General features: G+C 43.6%; 1 protein-coding gene across 1 annotated transcript in view; it reads left to right on the forward strand.

Moving 5' to 3' along the window:
* The window catches only part of syne1b (spectrin repeat containing, nuclear envelope 1b), a 75,539-nt gene that overhangs the window by 23,744 nt on the left and 29,883 nt on the right, over nucleotides 1–21,912 (forward strand). Inside the window, 51 exon segments of the mRNA XM_051078261.1 lie at nucleotides 1,156–1,296; nucleotides 1,391–1,551; nucleotides 1,842–1,992; nucleotides 2,733–2,960; nucleotides 3,043–3,141; nucleotides 3,256–3,443; nucleotides 3,640–3,763; nucleotides 3,870–4,036; nucleotides 4,457–4,610; nucleotides 4,743–5,368; nucleotides 5,501–5,680; nucleotides 5,801–5,951; nucleotides 6,173–6,331; nucleotides 6,599–6,781; nucleotides 7,027–7,128; nucleotides 7,325–7,528; nucleotides 7,631–7,838; nucleotides 8,151–8,263; nucleotides 8,399–8,604; nucleotides 8,687–8,836; nucleotides 8,976–9,267; nucleotides 9,376–9,548; nucleotides 9,652–9,763; nucleotides 9,765–9,962; nucleotides 10,320–10,484; nucleotides 10,718–11,074; nucleotides 11,170–11,306; nucleotides 11,555–11,732; nucleotides 11,855–12,037; nucleotides 12,142–12,285; nucleotides 12,845–13,000; nucleotides 13,350–13,514; nucleotides 13,614–13,786; nucleotides 13,973–14,126; nucleotides 14,230–14,373; nucleotides 14,501–14,665; nucleotides 14,826–15,143; nucleotides 15,418–15,573; nucleotides 15,770–15,940; nucleotides 16,069–16,395; nucleotides 16,493–16,645; nucleotides 16,768–16,935; nucleotides 17,027–17,203; nucleotides 17,341–17,487; nucleotides 17,576–17,701; nucleotides 17,930–18,106; nucleotides 18,378–18,643; nucleotides 18,975–21,135; nucleotides 21,300–21,401; nucleotides 21,403–21,638; nucleotides 21,716–21,860. Of these exon segments, the coding sequence (XP_050934218.1) occupies nucleotides 1,156–1,296; nucleotides 1,391–1,551; nucleotides 1,842–1,992; nucleotides 2,733–2,960; nucleotides 3,043–3,141; nucleotides 3,256–3,443; nucleotides 3,640–3,763; nucleotides 3,870–4,036; nucleotides 4,457–4,610; nucleotides 4,743–5,368; nucleotides 5,501–5,680; nucleotides 5,801–5,951; nucleotides 6,173–6,331; nucleotides 6,599–6,781; nucleotides 7,027–7,128; nucleotides 7,325–7,528; nucleotides 7,631–7,838; nucleotides 8,151–8,263; nucleotides 8,399–8,604; nucleotides 8,687–8,836; nucleotides 8,976–9,267; nucleotides 9,376–9,548; nucleotides 9,652–9,763; nucleotides 9,765–9,962; nucleotides 10,320–10,484; nucleotides 10,718–11,074; nucleotides 11,170–11,306; nucleotides 11,555–11,732; nucleotides 11,855–12,037; nucleotides 12,142–12,285; nucleotides 12,845–13,000; nucleotides 13,350–13,514; nucleotides 13,614–13,786; nucleotides 13,973–14,126; nucleotides 14,230–14,373; nucleotides 14,501–14,665; nucleotides 14,826–15,143; nucleotides 15,418–15,573; nucleotides 15,770–15,940; nucleotides 16,069–16,395; nucleotides 16,493–16,645; nucleotides 16,768–16,935; nucleotides 17,027–17,203; nucleotides 17,341–17,487; nucleotides 17,576–17,701; nucleotides 17,930–18,106; nucleotides 18,378–18,643; nucleotides 18,975–21,135; nucleotides 21,300–21,401; nucleotides 21,403–21,638; nucleotides 21,716–21,860 (11,421 nt within the window).

Genomic DNA, 21,912 nt, shown 5'->3' on the forward strand with positions numbered 1-21,912 from the left:
GTGAGCAATGTTTGTGAATTAGTAGTGACTCAGGAAACATTTCACTGTAATAACATTCCACAATAAAGTTACAATGAAGGAAAAATGACTGTCAACATCAAAACTCTGAGCTTTATTGATCAATCACTGTCAGACTCTGAGATGAATCCTGACGTAACTCATCTCATGATCAATTTAGTTATTAAATGAAAGCATTAATCATTCACTAAATACTTGCCCTCGGCCCTTTTCTCTGAGGGTTAATGTTATTTCTTTTAAGTGTAAGAATTTGATCTGATGTAAGCCAAAACATCAGATGTTTATTTTATGTCTGCTATAATATGCTATCTGTAGTTTTGTAGTCCTTTGTGATATTTAGGCTTATCTGTGGTTATAAAACTCTGATTTTTGAAGTTTTAATGTATAACCTCAACATGCCTGGGAACTGTAAATGAAATAATCTTGATGTTAATTAAGTCAATTAATTAAGTCAAGAAAATAAAGTAAAGGGAGCCTAACATTTTGTAGACAGAAAAACACAAGAGGATTCTTGTAACGGCAGTGGGCTTTGCAGGTGCAGCATTTGTAGAAGTCCTGAATAGAGCGTAGAGAGGTCTGATTGATGTGTTCTGCTGGAGGGACTTGCTTTCTGAGGCATTACAGTTCCTTTAGAAGATAGTGATGCAGTGAGTCAGTCATCCTCCTCTCTGTGGTGCTTTTATAGACTGTGGGGTGGGGCGGGGAGTGTTGAAATGGAAACTTTGTTCCTGTGCTAAGGAGGATGCATTATAGGCCTAGATAAAAGATCCTTGGTATGGTGCACACCAGTGAATTTCGTGTTGCTGGTTCTTTCAGTAGTAGAATTGCTAATATCCAATAGGGTGAGGTGTTTGCAGGATATTAACTGCACTAATTTTGTCAATATGCTGACTCTTCACTCCTGCTGATAAAGCAAAAGACAGAGGTGTCATCTGCATACATAATGATGTGGTTTGAAATGTGCCGGTGAGCTCTTTCTGGTGGTGATATTGATCGAGGATTTCTGCTTCATTCTTCAACACTATTTGTTTCCTGTACCACCTTTGGATTATCTGTGTTGTGTTTTTATAGAAGTGCTGCACGAATAAAAGTGACTTTGATTTCGACTTCACTGATTTTGGCCGTTGTCATCCCCAGGTCACACTGGCAGCCTGGCAGGAGTTTGACAGCCAGCAGGAAGCAGTGCATGAGTTTGTCAACAAGGCCCGCTCAACCATGGAGAGAGACCTGAACTTCAGCAGTCCAGAGAGCCTGGCTGTTGAACTTGACCAGGCTAGAGTAAGTGAAGTTTGTCTTTGGTTTCGCTTCTCGGCACATATCCTGTGTTTTACTCTTGACATTTTACCAATCTATTTTTATATTTTGTAAACAGGTTTTGTTGAAGCAATGTGAAGCAGAGGCCTCCCACATGAACACATTACTGAAGAGAGCAACAGAAATTCAGCTTGGTCCCAAAAACAAGACACTGCTTTTACAACAAGCTCGTTCCCTCAGTGAGCAAGTGGACAAAGTGGAGGCTGGGCTGAAAAAAGAGTAAGTTGATGGGTTAGATTAAATTTGCTGGTGCTAAATAATGTTTGGGGAGACTTTAGATGGTATACTTTATGATTTCCGTCTACTTAGACACCAAAGGAAGATGTACATTGTGACACAATTTACATATTTGAAAGATATAATAATAATATTTTTGTGTGATAAATTACCTGACACGATCTAAAGGACCCAGATATACTACAAAAAACTATTATTTTTATTGTGCATGAATGCCAAGGTTTATTTGCAACTATTACTTAGCTATTTTATAATTTCTACTCTTCCTCCAGTGTCAAGACTCTGGAGCAAATGAAAACTCAATGGGATCAGTTTGGAGCTGGGTTTGAAACCTTTTCCTTGTGGATATCTGAGAAGGAAAAGCAACTGGATGCACTTAAATCTTCTACCTTGCCTCTTGAGCAACAGATCAACACCGTAAAGGTAAAGTATTATGTACTAAAAAGATAAAACCCTCTTATGTCCTAACAGTAATCTTTGCCAGCAAGCATCAACCACGAAACCAGACCACTACTGTTAAAATCAATAAGCTCTTCTTAAGGAGCGTTCAGCATTAGCAAGCACAAACACAGGTCTTCTCTGCCCATGTGCTGACACACTGTCTGTCTTTCTGACACCTACATCAGCTCTCAGTCTTCAACACAAGGAGATGAGGAACTGTTCGTTTGTGTTTCACTTAGCAGTTTCAGTGCTGACTGCCTCAAGCTCTCTGTGTGCTGTGCTATCTGGACATGTTTGCTTTTAGGATGAGGAGTAGCTTTTTAGTAAGCCTGTAGCACCAGTCAGTTAAATATACACCAAGAAGCACAAGTTTTAATTTGTTGCAACGGGGATTTAAATGGCAACTGTTGAGTAGTAACATTAAAGGGAAACTCCACAGATTTTACACAAAGTCTGGCTGTAAATAGAGCCAGCTTGTCATCTCTTTCACCACATAGTGACTAGAATCTTTTAAACTTTCAGCAGTTGAGTTGCATCGTGGGTAATGTAGGCACCAGGTTTTCACAGTGTATACAGCCATTAAAGGCACCAATCTATAATAGTTCCCCAATGCTGAACAAAATTAATTAGTGTTTCACCTCCACTAGACAGTTATGAAAGACCCAGTGATTATCTCAGTCTTGTGTTTTTAATTGTTTTGCTCCCATTATCTGCGTGTCCAGGCTGTTGGTTCAGAGCTTCAAGGGCGAGCTGAGGTCTTTTCTCAGCTGGAGGCAGATTCACAGGCGCTCGCCCAGTTTGTATCTTCAGGGGAGGCAGCTCGCATCAAGGCTCGTCTGACCCAAATCGGCAGGTACTGGGAGGAGCTGAAGGAGAGCGTACAGCAGCTTGACGGACAGCTGGAGGAAAGCTCCTCTCACCAGCAGAAGTTCAAAACAAGCCTCGAGAAGGTAAGTAGGCTGAGCGATGTTGATTCAGTGTCGTATATAGGGAAGATATGAATATATATTTGTGATCTTTATTGTCTCCTAGGTGCAAACATCTGTCAGTGAGCTACATGCAAAACTGGAACATCCTATCAAATCCTGCACCTCCTCATCAGAGACCTACAAAGCTCTTCAAAACCACATGGTATTCACTTGTCTCTACTTTTTTCTTTTACGCTTCGAAGCAAACAGTCATCGGCAGCCTTCCAGCTCTCAGGTTATGTTGTGTGCGTCACTGTCTTTTATAATTGCTCCGCAGGATGTCTGTCAGTGTCTGGAGGGGCTGAAGGGAACCTTGCTGTCCCTGTCAGCTGGTGCTCGTAGACTCAGTGACAAAGAGCAAGCAGAGAGGACTGTGACAGAGCTGAACACCAGCTATGACCAGAACGTACAGGAGGCAAAGTACAAACAGACCACTTTGGAGAACCTGCTCTCTCTTTGGCAAAAGTAAGAGCAAGGACACCCATTATTTTAATAGAATGGGAACAAAAGCAGTGCCGATTGTTGAATTAGATTACTGGTTTAACCTGGACAGCCAACATGCTGTACTGCTGTACAATGTACTGTCCACTTAGACTGTGAAAATGGAAGCATGAATTTTTTTTTTTTCTGAGATACCAGTGTTTCTACTGATGTGTTTCAGGTATGAGAAACAGCGTTCAAACTTTGTTTCCTGCTTGGAGAGGAGTGAATCTGTATCCAAACCAGAGAGTCATTACCTGTCAGCTGATAAAGCCAAACTCCGCACAGAGCTACAAGATTTGCAGGTAAAATGCATCCACACAAACTCACATTGTTCTACTAAAAACCTCTAAAACCAGGTCTTAACCCTAAAGATAAATACATTTATATGTTGTATGGTTTTCCTCGCAGGCCATGCACTCTGAAGTCCAGTCCCTTGAGCCGGCTCATGCTGAATTGATATCTCTGGGGATCTCATTGTACCCTACTGCACCTGAAGAAAGAGTGAGGCAGCTGAAAGACGAGCTGGAGACTCTGCAGAGGCGATTGCATGTTCAAAATGAAGTCCTGCCACAAAGGTACAGTAAGATTATTTAACTGAGAATTAAATTTTTTCATTGTAATTTTCTTTATATGTCAAACATACACCTGCTGGTCCAGAGACATGTCTGATGAAGAATTAACTTTTCACAAGTAGCATATTTCATATGAGATGGAAATATTGATTCCGTGTGGAATAGATTGTTGCAGGAGTGAAATTCAAAATGACTCAGCAACATATATTATATATGAATAGAGTAGAGTCAGTGTCCTATCAAATGTGCTCTATTATTCTGTATCACTTTCTTCATGTTCTTGCTGGGCAATGTTGGCAATATTTCTTGGCCATCTGGATGAATAGGAATCCCCGAATCAGGGTGCTTAAAATGAAAATCCATCCTTAAGCATCTTAATACTAATACCAACTTGACTCACTGTGCTGCCATCTTGTTCTACAGAATCAAAGAGCTTCAGAACCACCTCTCTCTGGTAGAGCAGTTTGACCAGGCCCTGCTTAAATTCTCCCAATGGAGTGAGGGCATGCTCTCAAATCTGCACTCAGCTTCTCAAATCAACATTAGCAACCTTCAGTCAGCTGCAGCACAAGTAAAGGTAAGATTCATAACTGTCCATTTGTGCATGCAGAATACTGCTTTTCTCCAGCAGCGTATAAAGTCAATGAGCAGATGAATAGCATCTCGCTTAAGAACAACATCTGATCCTCACATCACTTTCTTTTGACAGGAGACCCAGGTGGCTTTACAGAAGCAATCCACTGTGAGACAGAGTTTGGAGCAGCAGACCGAGAAGCTCTGTCAGTTCTGTGAGCCCAGTGATGCACAGCTCCTCCGCAGCAGAGCAGACAGCTGTCTGCAGCCCTATCTGGAGGCCCAGCACATAGCTGAACTCCAGTCGGAGTGTCTGGAGAAGCTTGAGGCTTTTCTGCAGAGTCACAGTGTAGCTGCAGGGGTGTTGCGGGGTCTGAGACAGACTGTGGAGAGTGCTGGGAGCTGGGATCGTGGAAGAGTAGAGGAGCTGCAGCAGGAGCTGGCCACTATTGTCCCAGACATTAGTCAGCTTGAGACTCTGGCTGTCAATCTGGACAGTAGTCTCTGCAAAAGCCACCTCCACATTGGTGCAGAGGAGGGGTCTCGTAAGTCATGTCGTATGCTGGCTGATTCACTCAGTGGTGAGCTGGATACAGTGAGAAACCTACTTGGTACTAAGCAGAGTGAAGCAGAGGCCCTGGGGGCTCTGTGGACTTCATTTAGACAGCGGAAAGAACAGCTGCTCAAAGCTGTGGAGGACATTGAAGAAAAAGCAGACCACCAGAGCTTCAAAGAGCCAAGCCTGCATGCTCTACAGCAGAGGTAAAGCAATAGAAGGTCAATGGTATGATTCTCAAATTATAAGGGCTGTTACCATTTTGGACTAGTACCAAACATGCACTAGTAGATATGAAAACATGCAGAAAAGCAACATGTTATCCCTCTGTTTGTCAGGCTAAGGTTCTTTAATCAGCTGGAGGATGAACTACAGTCTCACCAGCATGAGGAGCAGTGGCTGAGGGACAAGGGCAACCAGCTGGCCCAGAGAGATGCAGAGTTGGCCGGGGAGGTGCTGAGAGAAATCAGCCTGCTGGAGACCACATGGGAGGACACCAAGAAGCTCATCACAGAGAGGTACTGAGGGAACGGAAAAGGGGTTTTTTAACATCTAAAGAGCCTGTTGGCATGTTTAAAATGTATGTTTGTTTACATTTAAGCTTATATGGGTAATGTCCTTCTCCCTTCCTTTGACAGACAGGAGCAGTGCAATGTTCTTGTTGAGCTCATGAGAGAATATCAAATCCTTAAAACCTCCATCAGCAGCATAATTGAAAGCACTGAGCCTCTGGTTGAGATAAGCTCTGTTCTGAAGGACCATGAGGAAACAAAGAGGTCACTAACTAAGGTCAGAATAAATGTTAAATTGTTTTTATTATCAGTGTCTTGTTAAGCTTGGTAAAATATACTGTATATCTTGGCTGAGCTTGGCTGGATGTGGCTGAGCTCACTTTTTTGAAGTTAATCCGTTCATTACACAAAAAACTAAAAAGAAAACATTTTACTTTCTTGGGTTTTGATTGGTTATCAGATCAAGTAAATATTTTACTTTGTTTGCTCCATTTCCAGCATGAGGCAGTGAAGGCAGAGATGGCTGGTAAACAACGTGAACTGGACCAGTTTTCAATCAAAGGAAAACAACTAGTGATTGAACTGAAGAAGATCCCAGACTGTGACTCTCAAATGATGAAAAAGGATATGGAGACGCTTGTAGATCAGTGGCTGGATGTAAGTCTGACTACAGTCATGATGTGTTGATGTGCCATTCAAGCGTTTCAAATTGTTTTTGGATAATGAGGAGCTGTATAAACTATAGCTGAAATAAACTATTTTAAGTTTCAGCTACACAGACATTGCTTGTCAGCAGGATCAGTTTTGCTTTTTGTTGACAAGAAGAAAAATAGTAGTGACATTTTACTGGTATGCTCTTTGTTTCACAAGTACAGATGACCACAGTTAAGAGTAAACATTTGTGACTATAAATCCTCTCCTTAGGTGTCTGAGAAAATAGATGACAACATTGATCGCCTGAACCAGAGTTTAGCTCTGTGGGATGATGTGCGTAAAATCAGCGAGGATGTTGAGAGCTGGACAAGCAGCTGTGTGATTGAACTAAATGAGAGCCTGAACAACCTCAACGACAGTCAGAAGGTGTCAGAAAGGCTCTCTGTGTTACAGGTATGATTTCTGATTTCATAATAAAACTGGGTTATGATTTGTTTTACCATAGTGTATGTTAAACTAAGTTAAACTCTAACCCTGCTTTAAATGACAAATATGCTTAAAGATGTACAGTATAGTATAGTATATACGCTGTGTTACTACAACTACAGAGTGTACTGTCTCACAGATTACCAAACAAAACCAAAGAAAACGACTCAGAAGGGTGTAATACATGCTTTTCTCATTTGATACATCCACAGACGGAGATGGGTGAGAAGGAACAGAAACTTGAGACCCTGCAGAGCAAAGTGTCTGAGCTGAAGAAGTGCAGTCAAAGTCAAGAGACTCCTGCTAAATTACAGGTACTAAATATAATCAGAATTGTATTTGTTTAGTTTTTTCTGAGTGATTATATTATATTTCACAAATATAGTATAATATATACCATCAATATTTACATTCACCGACCAACAGAAATTAGGCCTGACCCTACAGAAGAAGTAGGGCTCCCTTCTCATGTACGCATATGTATCACCCACAAACTTAAATTTGCTTCAGGTGCTGGAGAATGACCTGCGGAAGAAGATCAGCACTGTTCAGAAGCTACATGAGCAGGCCAGAGGAAACCTCGTGGACTTCAGTTTCCAAAGGAAACAACTAGAGGATTATATCTCACAGATGTCTGCATGGTTAAAAAGTATGGAGGATTCCCTGGTTTCTTCTCCCACTGGATCAGATCCTGAGGACATCTGCAGAGTGAAGGTACAGTGTTAATCATAATCAACTCCTATTTTACTGTAAATATCACAGATGAGAATGTAAGGAAAAGAGCCAACTTTTTGAAAGGTACTGTATGTTTTGAAGGACCTTCAGAAAGAGCTGCAAAATCAGCAGGGAAGCATTGACTCCACTAGAGAGAGCCTCAACACCCTGTGTAGAAAATATCCCTCTGAAGAGCTGGCTGGTCTGGGTTCAGCACTCACTGATCTCATCAAAACTTATGAGTCTGTGAACCAGCTTTCTGCCAGGACGCTGGTGTCACTGCAGAACTGTCTTCAGCAGCAGTTCAATGGTGAGAAATCTGAAAAAGCGTCAGAAGAAACTGTGTAGTTTCACTTCGTGGTTACTTGATGTGTTAGCTGTCATGTCACACTATAGTTCCTAATGTGTTACAATACATTTATTCTGCTCTACAATGCATGACTAGCTGACTTGAAATTGACTAGCTTCCTGTTCCTTTTCCTATACAAGGTTTAGGGAAGTCATGTATTCTATATATTCTCTATATGAGTCTAAATGTCTTTGTGCTTGTAGCAAGAAAAAAAACTTGCTTTTGCTTGAGACTACACCAGATATTAATTTTCTTTGGTCCCTTGCTCCCCAGACCTAGTTCAGGAGTTCCATCGCTGGCTTTCTGAACAGAGGGAGATCGTGAAAGAATGCTCTGATCGATCTGGAGACACTCAAATTGTGGAACGTAAACTACAGAAACTGAAGGTAAAGCCTGTAGCACAAATACTCCATTGGAATAGCTGGAGTTCTCTAAATCATAGTCTTTGACTCCTGATTTAGAAATATCTCACATCAGGAGTGACAAACACAAATCTAAAAGTGATTTGGTTTATCTGTCAGGGCGCCATGGATCGTGTGGAGGAGGGTGAGGTGCGTCTCACACAGGTCTGTGAGGAAGGAGAGAAACTCCTTCTCCATCTTCCCAAAGCCAGCGCTGGGCAGGTCCAGCAGCACCTTTCCTCCATCCAGCAGGACTGGGACAGCTTTGTGGAGCAGTGCAGACAGAACCAACAGATCCTGGAGGACAGTGCATCCTTGATGAAGGGGTAAGACACATACATGACCCAGTTCTGTGAAGCACTTTGTAAACCCTCCATTTATGAATATGCCATTTTAAATTCCTCGTAGGTTTGAGGGCCGTCTTAAGAAGCTCAGGTGGTGGTTGGAGCATATGGAAAAGAGGATGACCACAGATCTCTTGGAAGCCAAGCAGCGTGGTCCTGAAAAGGCTGTGCTTGAGCAAGTGGAAGAATATCAGCAGGAGGTGCTCAAAGAAAGGTGCTTCTAGTTCGAGTTTTCCTAAGAAAATAAAATACATCTTTGTAGTGTCTCTAAATATTCCTGAGAAGATCCCTAATAATTGTCCCCATTCATTCGTCAAAGCTCATATTTAAACATTTTATCCATTTCCATTCAGGGATTCTTTTGAGCGCTTATGTCAGGAGGGCCAGGCACTAAATGAAGGTGGACGAGGCGATGGCAGTGAGACGAGGGTGTCAGCTCAGCTGCAGTCACAGCACCAGGCCTTGCTGAGGCGTGTGAGAGAGAGGCTGCGCAGCTGCCAGCTCACTTTACAGGAGCAACAGGCCTTTGAAGAGACACTGCAGACTACCTGGGCCTGGCTCAACGGAGTACAGGAGCGTCTGGCTTCACTCAACAGCACAGTTGGAAATAAAGAGACTCTGGAGAAAAGGCTAGGTCTGGTACAGGTCAGTGACTAACACCCTGATCAAAAAAATACAGCACTTTTGATTGCATGTTGTCCAACACTGAGATGTTTTTCTATTTGCTGAAAAACTGTTTTCCCATGCATGTAGGATATCCTACTAATGAAAGGTGAAGGTGAGGTGAAGCTCAACATGACTGTAGGGAAAGGAGAACAGGTCCTGAAGCACAACAGAATGGAGGGGCAGGAGGCCATTTGCTCACAGCTACAGAGCCTGAAGGATGCCTGGGCCAATATGTTGATGACGTCAATGAGTTGCCACAGGTGAGAAATGTGTCCTCTACTGATGTCTGTTCTTTCCTGGGTAAACTATCGCCACAGTTCATAATCCAGAGTAACATGCATTTGTTGGAATCATTGTCCATAGTCGCCTGGAGTGGACCGTGGCCCAGTGGACCAGCTTTCAGGAAAATAAGAGCCAGCTGCAGCAGTGGATGGAGTCAGTGGAGCAGGAGGTGGGGATGACTTTGCCTCAGCAGCCCTGGCCTCAAAGAGAAGTCCACTTTGCTCGAGCGCCTCAGAGTCATCCAGGCTGACGTGGACGCCCACGCAGGAGCACTGTCACGCCTAACAGACAAAGCAGTGGAGATGCACGAAAAAACCGGTGACCAGACCTTTGGACCAGAGTCGAGGGCAGAGCTCAATGCACATTTTGCTGACATCTCAGCTGTTGTCAAGGTGATCTAGACACAGGTGTAGGTTAATTTTATTTGCAAATGCCTGCTGAACCATAGATGATTAATTAAAGGAAACAGAGCCAGCTAAAAAGAAGCTGCAGATAGGAGGCAGGTGGTGCTCTGAGCAGCCACATTGTTTCCCAAACTGAGAGAACAATTACGTTAAGTAAGGTGCATCTGTATATTAGTATATTAGATGGACTCTTAATTGTGAACACAAAAACATTTCAAGGTTATAAACTCCCATCATTCTTACTCATGCAAAGAATAAAATCTGCTATTTTACACATTCTCATTTACACAGTATGTTATCCATATCTAGTAGTTGATGTTTACATTGTCTTTTTCCATCCCAAAGGGTAAAGTGCAGTCCATGCAAAACATTGTATCTGAGCATGAACAGTATCTTGATGCTGTGAGAGACTTCAATGACTGGCTGATCTCAGCAAAGGAGGAACTCCAGCGCTGGTCCGACCTGTCAGGAAATTCTGTCTCTATTAAAAGAAAGCTCTCCAAAGTGCAGGTGAGAAACTTCACAATGTTAAACTTCAGATGTGGGAGATATTTGGAGAGTCATGGACTGGCTGCAGGGTTTTGACAAGGCATGTGTTGACTTAGGAAGGGAAAACAGAGAATCATTCAACACTGTTGTCTGGCTTTTGGGTGTGCTCATTTCCTTTGCAGAAGTGTCTGTTAAGAGCTGTTCAGTTTTAATTTGACAGAGGTGGTAACTGTGATTCATCTTTATCTTCCCAGGAGTTGCTTGACTCTAAGCAGCGAGGCAGAGAGAGGCTGAACCGGGTTCAAAGATGTGGGGCAGTGGCAAGAGATCACACCGGCTCAGGGGGCTATGAGGCTATGGAGCGAGAGGAAGCAGCTTTATTGTCATCATGGGAACAGTGGGAACGTGGAGCACTGCAGACACGGGCCAGTCTGGAGACTGCCCTCTCCCAGATAGCCAGCTCTGAACAAGAGTTCAACAGCCTGTCAGCACAGCTGGAACAAGACCTGCAGGACTTCAACCGTCAGCTACACGACTGGCGTGTACGGCTGGCCCATTCAGAGGGGAAAAATGATGGAGAAGAGGCTGTTAAACAGTGGCAGATAGCAAAGGTGGGTCTTAGCTTAGTTTAATTATAATAGTAAGCCACTATCAGTTTTTAATGAGCAATGCTGTTCATTACTTCATGATATCTGTTTTCCATCAGGACACTTTGGAGGAACTTGTCAAAGCTGAGCCCATGTCTGACAGACTAAAGACTCAACTCAATGATCTCTGCCGATTCTCCAGAGATATGGGCACACAGTCTGAGAGAGTGTCTGCTCTTATTAAGGAATACAACAGGTGAGGACATTCAGAATATAGTACATAGTAGTCCTGGTTCTTCATGGTAAACTGTTCTTATATTTAATGTTCAGATATTTAATGTTTCATTTTTAATTTGCTATTTATTACACAATATTTGAATTAGATTGAGTTGCAAAGTAAAGTGTTTCTGTTTTCCTGATCGTGTTTATAAAAACATTTGGATGTCTATATTGATTTACAATAACGCATACTATGTTATTTTTCCTCCCCTGACTTGTTTCTAGTCTGAGTCTCCAAGCGTCTAGAGAGTGCCAGAGCAAAGAGAAGCTGCTGGAACAAGGTTTCCGTTCAGCCTTCAGAGAGTTCCAGCAGTGGTTGGTCAATGCCAAAATCAACACAGCCAAGTGCTTTGATGTACCTCAAAATCTCAGTGAGGCCTCATCTAGCTTGCAGAAGATTCAGGTAATTTTCAGCATCTTTTTTTACAGAATGTAACTGTGACTTAAATTTCCCAAAACTGTAAGATTAAGAGTTTAACTGTATGCTTGAGTTATCAGTCTTTTCTCCCCTGCCACTCCTCCTAGGAGTTTCTCAGTGACAGAGAGCAAGGTCAGTCAAAGCTGAATGCCGTGGTTGTGAATGGTGAGCTCATCTCTAGTATCGCAGGTAAAGACAAAGTTGATGCAGTTCGGGCAAAAATGAACACTGCCAGAGAAGACTGGAAAAATATTATGTCCAGCCTGCATAACAGAGAAGCAAGTCTACAAGTAAGCATCATAACCTCAGTGACAACCTGCAGTGTATTAATACATTTGAAGTCAAGGAAACATCTCCATGGTCTCTTGACATTATATCATCTTGTGTGTCTCAGAACCTTTTGTCTCAGATGAAGGATTTTGAGGCAAGCGCCGAGCCCCTTCAGGATTGTCTGAATGCCACAGAGCTGGCTGTACAGGAGAGCAGCACGAGGCTTCATGATCTCACAGCCAAGAAGTTAGAGCTGCACAAGCTACAGGTACCAGTGTCCAAAATCCACTGAGCTGTGGAACACCCCTCATGTTCAAAACCAGTCATGTTCAAGTGCAACAACCACTCAGTGCTCGAGTGCCAACCTGACTACTTCTGTCATCTGCAGAAGCTCACCATTCCACCTACTGTATGTTACAGTGTTTTAGCAGAGCTATTACTCGCTTAGGAAGTACTGACAAGAGCTTATGCTAACTGCCAGTAGCTTGCTTTTGAATTGATGCCATCTTTCAGCTCCTCTTTACTATTTTCATGTCTTCTTAACACAGTGTCTGTCATAGAGATACATTCTTGCTTTATTCATAAAGGACAGTGCATTGGGAATGTCTTCATTGTTTAAAACTGTCTACCAGCTATTTCCAGAGGCCTTGATTGCACGTCATGACCACCAAGAGCTTTACCAACAGTAACACTGGCCAAATATCTCATTCTCTTTTCTTTTTGCCATGTTGCCATCTCTAACCCCTCAGTGTGTGTCTGAAGTTAACTGTCTTATATCTGTGTGTCAGCTTGCATGCCTCTTTGATAACCTGCTTGTGCTCTTCCAGTCTGTGCTTGAGGAGTTAGCCTCTCACGAGGTTCAGCTGAACAGGCTGAAAGAGAAGGCCCAGCTGCTGTGGGATGAACACGCGGCCGGCAAGGGTTTTGTGCACCGTGTCTCGCAACTCTCTGCTCAGTACCTAGCTTTAACCAACCTGACCAAGGTACAGTAATGTTTACCAATCTGCCTGTGCACTGGGGCTTTTCTGGGGGTAAAGCTGGAGAAGAGACAGACGCACTAGACTGGACTGAGCTCTGATTTAACATTATTTTACAGATTATAAACAGCGATGGTACTAACTCACCATAATTAAAAACTAATTTCTTTCTTTTGTTACTCTAAGTTTCATACACAGGATATAGAGGAAAACGTCTGTTATGTCTGTTTTACTAAATCTTTTTTAGTCATCAACAATCTGCATGTGCAGTTACCAAGTTGAGCCTGTTATGAATTCCATCTCTATAACTCATAGTGACAGTTTTCTGATTGCGTCCTGCTTTGCGGTTCTGCAGGAGAAGGCATCTCGGATCGATCGAATAGTTACTGAGCACCAGCTTTTCTCCCAAGGGTTGAAGGAGCTTCAGAACTGGGTGGCAGACACCAGCCACATGCTGCAGACTTACTGTGCACCCACTGCTGACAAAAATGTACTTGACAGCAGGATGATCAAGCTGGAGGTATATAAAGTCACTGGTAGTTTTCAGCATCAGAGTTATCACTGTGACTACCCAATTCAGGCTTGAAAAATAAATACACACGTCTGATTGTTGCACCAGGCCTTGCTGACCGCTCGTCAGGAGAAGGAGATCCAGCTAAAGATGCTCATCACAAGAGGAGAGTCAGTTCAGCGAAACACCTCAGCCGAGGGAGTGCCTGCAGTCCAAAAACAAATACAGGAATTAAAGGATTCCTGGGACGCTCTGCTCTCTGCTTCTATTCAGTGCAAAAGGTTTGTTCTCTACCACAAGTAACAACACCTAACTTCACAGCTTCACAGCGACAGCAGTGAAAAAAATCTGTTACCCTATAAAAATTGTAAAGTGTACAGTGTGTAAGTGCCAAAGCTACTGCTACTATATTCTACAACTACTATCGTTGTCTGACTTTGCTGTACTGCTCTCTTTAAAATTGACAGTCAGCTGGAGGGTTCCCTGTCTCAGTGGACCAGTTATCAGGAGGATGTACGGCAGTTTGTGGCTTGGGTTGAGCGTGTGGAGGAGAGTCTTGACCCCGCTGATAAACAGTGCCCAGAGATGAGAGACAAAACTGCAAATCTGAGCAAAGCCAAGGTACTCATATATATGAGTTAATGCATTACTTATGCCTTTAACCACAATAGGTATGAATTTGAGCTCAATCATAGCTGATAATGTTACTTCTCTGTTGTTTCAGTTGCTTTATGAAGAAGTGCTGAGCCACAACACCCTGCTCGACACCATTACTGCAAAGAGTGCTAGTATTGCTGAGAACTATGTCACTCAATTGGAGCTCCAAGATCTGCAAGAGCGCTATAACACCATCAAAGACAATGCCATGGTAAGTGAGTGTCAAGAGTGAAAATATCAGAAGCAGAAGCAGTGGCTGCATATCAGCAAAAATGTCAGAGAAAAAGTCAGAAACAATTAGGTCCTCCAATTACAACTTATTCTCACTGTGTTCTCAGAGGGCGGTAGGCAAAGCAGAGGAGCTGGTAAAAGCTCACCAGGAGTATCAGCGGGGGCTCCATGCTTTTGAAGACTGGCTGGAACAGGAACAAGAGAAGCTTGGCTGCTACACGCAGCTCGAGGGTGATGTTGATATGCTGGAGGAGACTCTCCAAAAGCTTCAGGTGTGAAAACGATCAGTGTGGAAATACATTGTAAACAATTATTGTAAACAGTTATACTACTGTTACTACTACATTGCCTGAAATGCTGTTCCACATAAGTAAAATGTTTTCTAAAAGATTAGAGAACTGAAAGTGGTCAGTCATATCTGTGTAATTACAGGAACTGCAGCTGCGCTGTACAGAGGGTCAGGCATTGCTCAACACCCTGCTGGTCAGTCGAGAACTGGTCATTCCCTGGGGACTGCCTCAGATAGAAGACCGAGCACTGGAGACCCTGCAGCAGGAGTGGAGGTTGTACCAGGCCCGGCTGGCTGATACCCGGGCTCAGCTCAATAGTGCTCTGGCCAAACTGCGGCAGATGGAGCAGAAGTTCCAGCGTCTTGACAGCTGGTTAAAGGGCATGGAGACCAAAGCACAACTGCGCAGCCATCGGCGGTCTGACCGTGCTACTAAAGATGCTCAACTCCAGCTAATAAAGGTTAGTGAAGCTATGCACAGAAGGTATGCAAGTGAAAATGTTTCTGCACCATCATTATGAATAGTTTTCAATACTGTTTCAGTTGCTGGATAATTTCCTCGCAAGTGACAATACACTGTTTTAGGGCAGAGTTCCTCCAGTTTCCATAGTTTTCAAGAGTCTTGCAGCAAATTGAATTTGCACTGTAATCGATGTAATTTTCTGACAGGTTCCAGTGTAATGAAAATAATGAATCAAAGTATCCCAACATCACTAATGAACCTTTTTTTGTCAGAGCTGGCAGGAGGAAGTGCTGGTTTATCAAGAGGAGATGGAGGGCCTCAGTCTTCTGGCTCAGCAGGTTCTGGATGAAACCCACATTAGCAGCCGGATCAGTACCAGAGCCACCCAGATCACAGCCCGTTACCACGCACTGCTTCTGCATTTACTGGTAACATCTTCTTAAACACAGCACACAGTATGACAGTAAAACATAGCTGTTAATGGAATATATACCTGTACAGAGCATACATTCATTCATGTGTTAGCTGGAATACATGCTTGTTGATAGGTTTGTTTTAGTTGCTTTAAACATTTGAAATAGTTTCTATAACCAGTTAACCTAACTGTGTTTCTTTGTATTGCAGGAGACAATCAAACAGCTGCAGGAGGAGGTTTCTTGCATTGAAGAGGCGCAATGTGTCTTCAGAACCTTCTCAGACTGGCTCAGCACAGCTCAGAATAACTTCAGCACTGTGGCCATAAGTGTTGATGTAGTGGACCGATTTGCCATGGAGAGAAAGATGAAGAAACTAGAGGTATCTTACTTGTGTTTTGTTTATTATTTTCTGCTAAAAACCATTCATTAGAGTTAGACCTCTAATGTAACTGTACATAACTATACAACTGTTTAAAAATTAATAATACAAGCCCATGTACCTTTCAGGCTCTGCAGGGTGACATGGAGCAGGGTCACGCTTACCTGAAGACAATGAGGGAGAAGACAGAGCGAGCCATGGCTTTCTTAGAAGAACCTGACGCAGAGCAGCTGAAGGAGGAAGTGGACACCCGCCTCTTCCAACTGGAGGAGTTAATGACAGCTCTGCGCACAGAGCACAGCTCACTCGAGAAATGTATCTCACTCTCCAAAGACTTTATGGATAAATACAAGGCCCAGGCCCAGTGGCTGACGGAAACTAAGAACCTTTTAGCATCAAGTGTAGAACCGAAAGCAGAACTCTATCAGAAGAAGGCTCAACTAGCAAAGTACAAGGTAACTTAATATTGTTTAATTGTTTTCTCGCATGGAAATAGTTAAAAAAGAGCAAGACAACTAAATGATTTTATGTTCTCCATTTTTATGTATGCAGACCATCCAGCAGACAGTGCAGTCTCATGAGTCAGCAGTGAAATCGGTCATTGAGAAAGGAGAGGCCCTGCTCGACACAGTTCACGACCCCACAATAAGTGACAACATGAAAAGGTTGCAGGCTGACTACCAAGACCTCTGCTTAGCAGCTAAGGTATGTGGTCCCCAGGTCCAAAACTTTTTTTATTGATATAATGTTAGCAATGTTTGTGTTTGTGCTTGAAGGTGATGTACCAATATAGATTTTTCTTGAATTATCACACATGTGCGTTACAGACACAGGTCCAGAATCTTGTGGAGTGGGTGAAGGAGCATGAGGATTACAACAGCGAGTTGCAAGAAGTGGAGAAATGGCTGTTGCAGATGTCCAGTAGGCTGGTCACTTCTGACTCCATGCAGACCAGCAGTATGGAGATGGCAACACAGCAACTTGCCCGACACAAGGTGACAAACTACATCACTGTCCTACATAAATTTACAATTCATTGCATGAATTTTTGATCTGTGTTTTAAACACCTGACTGTTCTATTCCAGGCAATAATGGAGGAGATAGCCAGTTTTGAGGAGCGTCTCACCAGCTTGAAGCAGAAAGGAGAAGGTCTTGTCGCCAGCTGTACAGACCAAGTTCAAGCTAAGATCAGTCAACAAGTCCAGGCTCACCAGCAGGGAACCAGAGATAGTTACTCTGCCATTTGCAGCACTGCCCAACGTGTGAGTAATACAAGTCAACAACCATACGTCTTTTTCCTTCTTAATTTTTCCTCTCCATTTGATCATTTTCAGAAAAACCAGGCTATTTATTTTATGATATAAAGATAGTTATGGTCTTGCCTCTCCTTGTTCAACAGGTGTACCAAAGTCTGGACCGGGAGTTGCAGAAACATGTTAACCATCAGGACACTCTCCAGCAGTGCCAGACCTGGCTCTCCACAGTGCAGGAGGAGCTCCAGCTAAATGATCAGGGACCATCTGGTCTGCAGGAGGCACTGAAGCAGGTAATTGACACAGAGTTGGTCTTGGAATGCAATGATTCCAAGTTATTTTTCCACAATTTATTTAGATTAACTTCTTGTACATACACAGGTGAAGCACTACAGGGCCCTTCAGGAGCAGGCCAGTACTTACCTGGACTTGGTGTGTTCTGTGTGTGACCTGTCTGATGATGCTGTGAGAGTGACAGCTGCCGAGGTCCAGCAGGTCAAACTCACGGTCAGTTATTGTTACCGCATATTGAACTGATTGTAATTACATGAAAAAACAGGAAACTTTCTTGGTGCTATGTTAACACACAGTCCAGGATATAAGGCATACTATGACCAGGCTATATTACCTTACAGATACTCCCTCATCATTCACTCAGAATTGATTGCAACTGTATCTATGAATATACAATCCTGCAAATATTCACTGTAGGAAGGTGTAAATGTGTTTTTGCAGATTGAGGAAAGGATGTCCAGCGCACAGGAGCTTTCAGAGGGCTGGAGGGAGATCAAGGAACAGAAACAAGATCTAACCAGCCTTTTCCAGGACATGGAGCAGCAGCTCCTCAGTCTCTCCAGACGGCCTGCAGAGCTGGAGACCAAGATAGCTCAAAACATGCTGTCACAAGCCAAGGTAGGGAACAGTATCATAACCACTGAGCCCTTGACTAGACACACAGGCCTCTCTTAATCACCCAAATAAAATTTTGTATGCTTATTAAATGTACATATACCACATGTCTACATGTGCTTAGTACATTGAGTCTAAACATGATTCTATTGGTGATTTTGTTATTACCATCTAATCCATCATTTTGGCTTTGAGTGTGTGGGGATTAAAGAGAGATCTGCTTACTATTTGGATGTATTTAGGATAACCATTCAGTATATTGCTTGTCACACAGGAATGCAGCCAGCAACTGCAGTCTAAACAGAGTATCCTGACCAAGATGACCGAGACTGTGAGCAGATTGACTGGTGGCCAGGACTCTCCAGAACATGCAGAGCTTGACCGGCTGAGCCACTCCTGGCTTGAGCTCTGTCACCAGGCCAACAAGCTGCAGAGCCAGAGGGAGGAGGACCTGCAGAGGTCTAAAGAATACCACGACTGTATCTCTGCTGTGGAGGCATTGTTCGAACAGGTGTCCAAAGAGTGGGACAATCTGGCCAGGTGTGTTTGTATACAGAGTAAATTTTTCATCAAATACTGCTGTGTCTTCATTCTATTCCCCTGACAAGACTGAGGCTCAGAAAGGCTGCAAAAGATGCCAGTTGTGCTTTCTCTTAACAATCTCTGTTTCCTATATATTTGTAATAAAAGAAATAGGAAAGTTATGTGCAAGACCACTTGTTCAACAATATCAGTTGTCATTATGACCATCATTGTTGGTAAATTATTACAAATGTTATTAGAAATTTTACTTTTGTAGTAAAGATCAAAAGATATAATGTTTAAAGCTAATTATGTGTTTCTAATTCATGTTTGTTTTTTTTTGTCACAGAACGGATGCTGAAAGTTCATCTCAGCACTTGGAGGCTTTACGGAAACTTGCAGTAACTCTGGAGGAACAAAAAGGCACTCTTGAGGACCTGAAGGATCAGAAACAGAAAGTCATCCAACATTTGAACTTAGATGACAAGGAGCTGGTAAAAGAACAAATCAGCCATTTTGAGCAGAGATGGTCTCAAATGCAAAACTTAATTGAGAGGAAAATCCAGGACTCGGTGGTGACGCTAGAAGACATGAGCCAAGTAGAGGCCCGTCTGAGAGAGGCCCGAGACTGGGCAGAGGAGCAGCAGCCCGCCCTGTCTGAGGCCATGAAAATGAGTCCTCCTCCTGAGCTGGCTCAGAGCTTCCTGTTTGACCACCTGAGCATCTGCAGTGAGTTGGAGGCCAAGCAGCTCCTGCTGGCCCAGGCCATGGCTGATGCTGACAGGGTGCTGGCCCGGCTGGGCCTCAGTGAACGGCAGCGTTTGCAACAGCTGATTTCTGACACTCAATCTGAAGTGGAATCTCTGAGTGTGAAAGTGGTGCAGCGCAGAAAACACCTCAGCAAGGCTTTCACAGAGAGGACACAGTTCCTGATGGCTGTGAGCCAGTCAATTTCCTGGGTCCAGCAGAATGAGAAGAAGGCCCAGGCAGAAGAGTACATTGCTTTGTTACCTGATGACCTGGCCAAGCAGGTCAGAACATGCAGGAATATCCAAAGCAGTCTAAAAGCCTACCAGAGCGAGCTGACCTCCTTGTGGTCTCAGGGAAGGGATCTGATGAGGGATGCCAGCGAGGAAGAACGAAATGAGATTCTCACAAAACTACAGGAGTTGCAAAACATCTTTGACAAAACACTGCATAGATGTGGCCAGAAACTTCAGGAGCTTGAAAAAGTTCTTGTTTCCAGAAAGTATTTCAAGACTGATCTAGAGAAAATATGCCAGTGGTTAAAACAAGCTGATATAGTCACCTTTCCTGAAATCAATCTGATGGTTGGAGATGCAGAATTGGAGGTACAGCTACTGAAGTATCAACTGATAGTTGAACAGGCAATTGAATATGAGAACCTCCTCCTTATTGTACAAAGAGCTGGCCAGGAAATACTGCCCACGCTGAATGAAGTAGACCACTGCTATTTAGATGAAAAACTCAACACTCTCCCCCAACAATATAACAGCATATTAGCACTAGCCAAAGAGAAACAGGAGAAAATCCAGCAGGCTATTCTTACAAGGAATGAGTACACCTCTTTCATAGATGTTACTCATAAAGCACTTAAAGAGCTTGAGGAGCAGTTCAATAATCTTGGCACACAGCCTGTAGGGCTGCAAACAGAGGAGGTTGTCAGCTTGCAGAGTGATTACAAAGCCATTCAGGCAGATCTGAGCAATCTTGGTCTAGCTGTGAGTGAACTGAACCAGAAGAAAGAGGGATTTCGTAGCACTGGTCAACCATGGCGGCCAGAGGAAATGACCCAGCTTGTGAGCCTGTACAATGGCCTGAAGAGGCTGGTTGAACAGAAAGTAGAGCATCTGGATGAAACCTTGGAGTCTTTTGAGGACCACAAGGCGATGGCTATGCAGGTTGACTCTGAGTTAAAGGCTACAAAAGAGCAGCTGGTTAAAGTCAATGCAGAGACCCAGTCAGCTGAGGAGAGGCTGAAGAACTACCACGCTCTTGCAGGGAGTCTCCAGAGCGCCAACTCTCATTTGTCAAGGCTCATGGAGCAGATGGACACTCTTGCACCCCGTGTGGACCAAGCAGCCCATGATGCCTCTAAGGAGCAAGTGGTTCTGTGGCAAGAGGAGCTGCGGTCTCTGCAGGCTGCAGTAGGGGAGCTGATAGAAGAGTGTGAGACCAGGTTTATTCAAAGTAAAGACTTTGAGACAGAGATGAAAAGGACCCTGGACTGGCTGCAGCAGGTCAGGGATGAACTGGACTGTGCTGTGATTGTGGATGTAAGGGTGGAGAAGGTGCAGGAGGAGATCAGGAAGCAGCAAATCATGCAGGAAGAAGTTCAGTCCAGACTGAGAATTGTGGCCGCTCTCAGTAGCAGAGAGAAACAGGAGTATACCAGTGCCAATGAGCTTGTCCCAGTACATGTAGATACAAGCCTAGAGGAAATGGCAAAGCTGCAGGCCGATGTTCAAAAAGCACTGAGCTCCAAACAGGTGGGACAGTATTGCATTCTATAAAACTAAAACACATTAATTTTAGTGAAATGCTTGATCTTTATAGCGGGTTGTTATAGTTACCACAATGCCTAAATACAGCATTTTATACCTAGATAAATGGGTTCAATCTGTATGTATTTCTCATTTGTTTCTGTGTGAAGATTACTCTGGAGGATGCTCTGCTGTTGTGTCAGAAGTACCACTTCAGGATGCAGTCAGCCTGTGAATGGCTGGAGGATGCCGTGTCCTTCCTACAGCAAGCCGAGCCTGGGTGTGGATGTGGAGAACTATGAGGAGTGTCTCCGGCAGCAGGGGGACATCGTGGCCACGGAGCAGGAGTTTCTCATCCACCTGGAGGAGCTGCAGGCCCTGCTTCCTCAGCTGGAGAACCTGGTCAACCCCACAGCTAAAGATCAGCTCCGTGTGAGCGTGGAGTCGGCAAAGCAGAGAGGTGTGGAGGTCCGAGATCAGCTCCAGTGTCACCAGGATGTCCTTCACAGGTAGCGAGAACAAAAGAGTGATGGTGCACATGTAATATAAAGTCATTTAGCTAATAATGGCATTTTATCTTTTTTAGCTGTGTGGCTCAGTGGAAGTCATACCAGGAGGCAAGGCAGACTGTCATTGAGCTTATGAATGAGGCTGAAAAGAAGCTGACTGAATTTTCCACTGCCAAAGCAGCCACAAGCCAAGAGGCAGAAGATAAGCTTTGCAGTCATCGGGTATGAGAGGCTGAAAAAAAAAAAAAGTATAAAGAATTGTGCTTCTATGAAG

This window comes from Lates calcarifer, linkage group LG19, assembly GCF_001640805.2.
Source record: "Lates calcarifer isolate ASB-BC8 linkage group LG19, TLL_Latcal_v3, whole genome shotgun sequence".
NCBI classification, from domain to species: domain Eukaryota; kingdom Metazoa; phylum Chordata; class Actinopteri; family Centropomidae; genus Lates; species Lates calcarifer.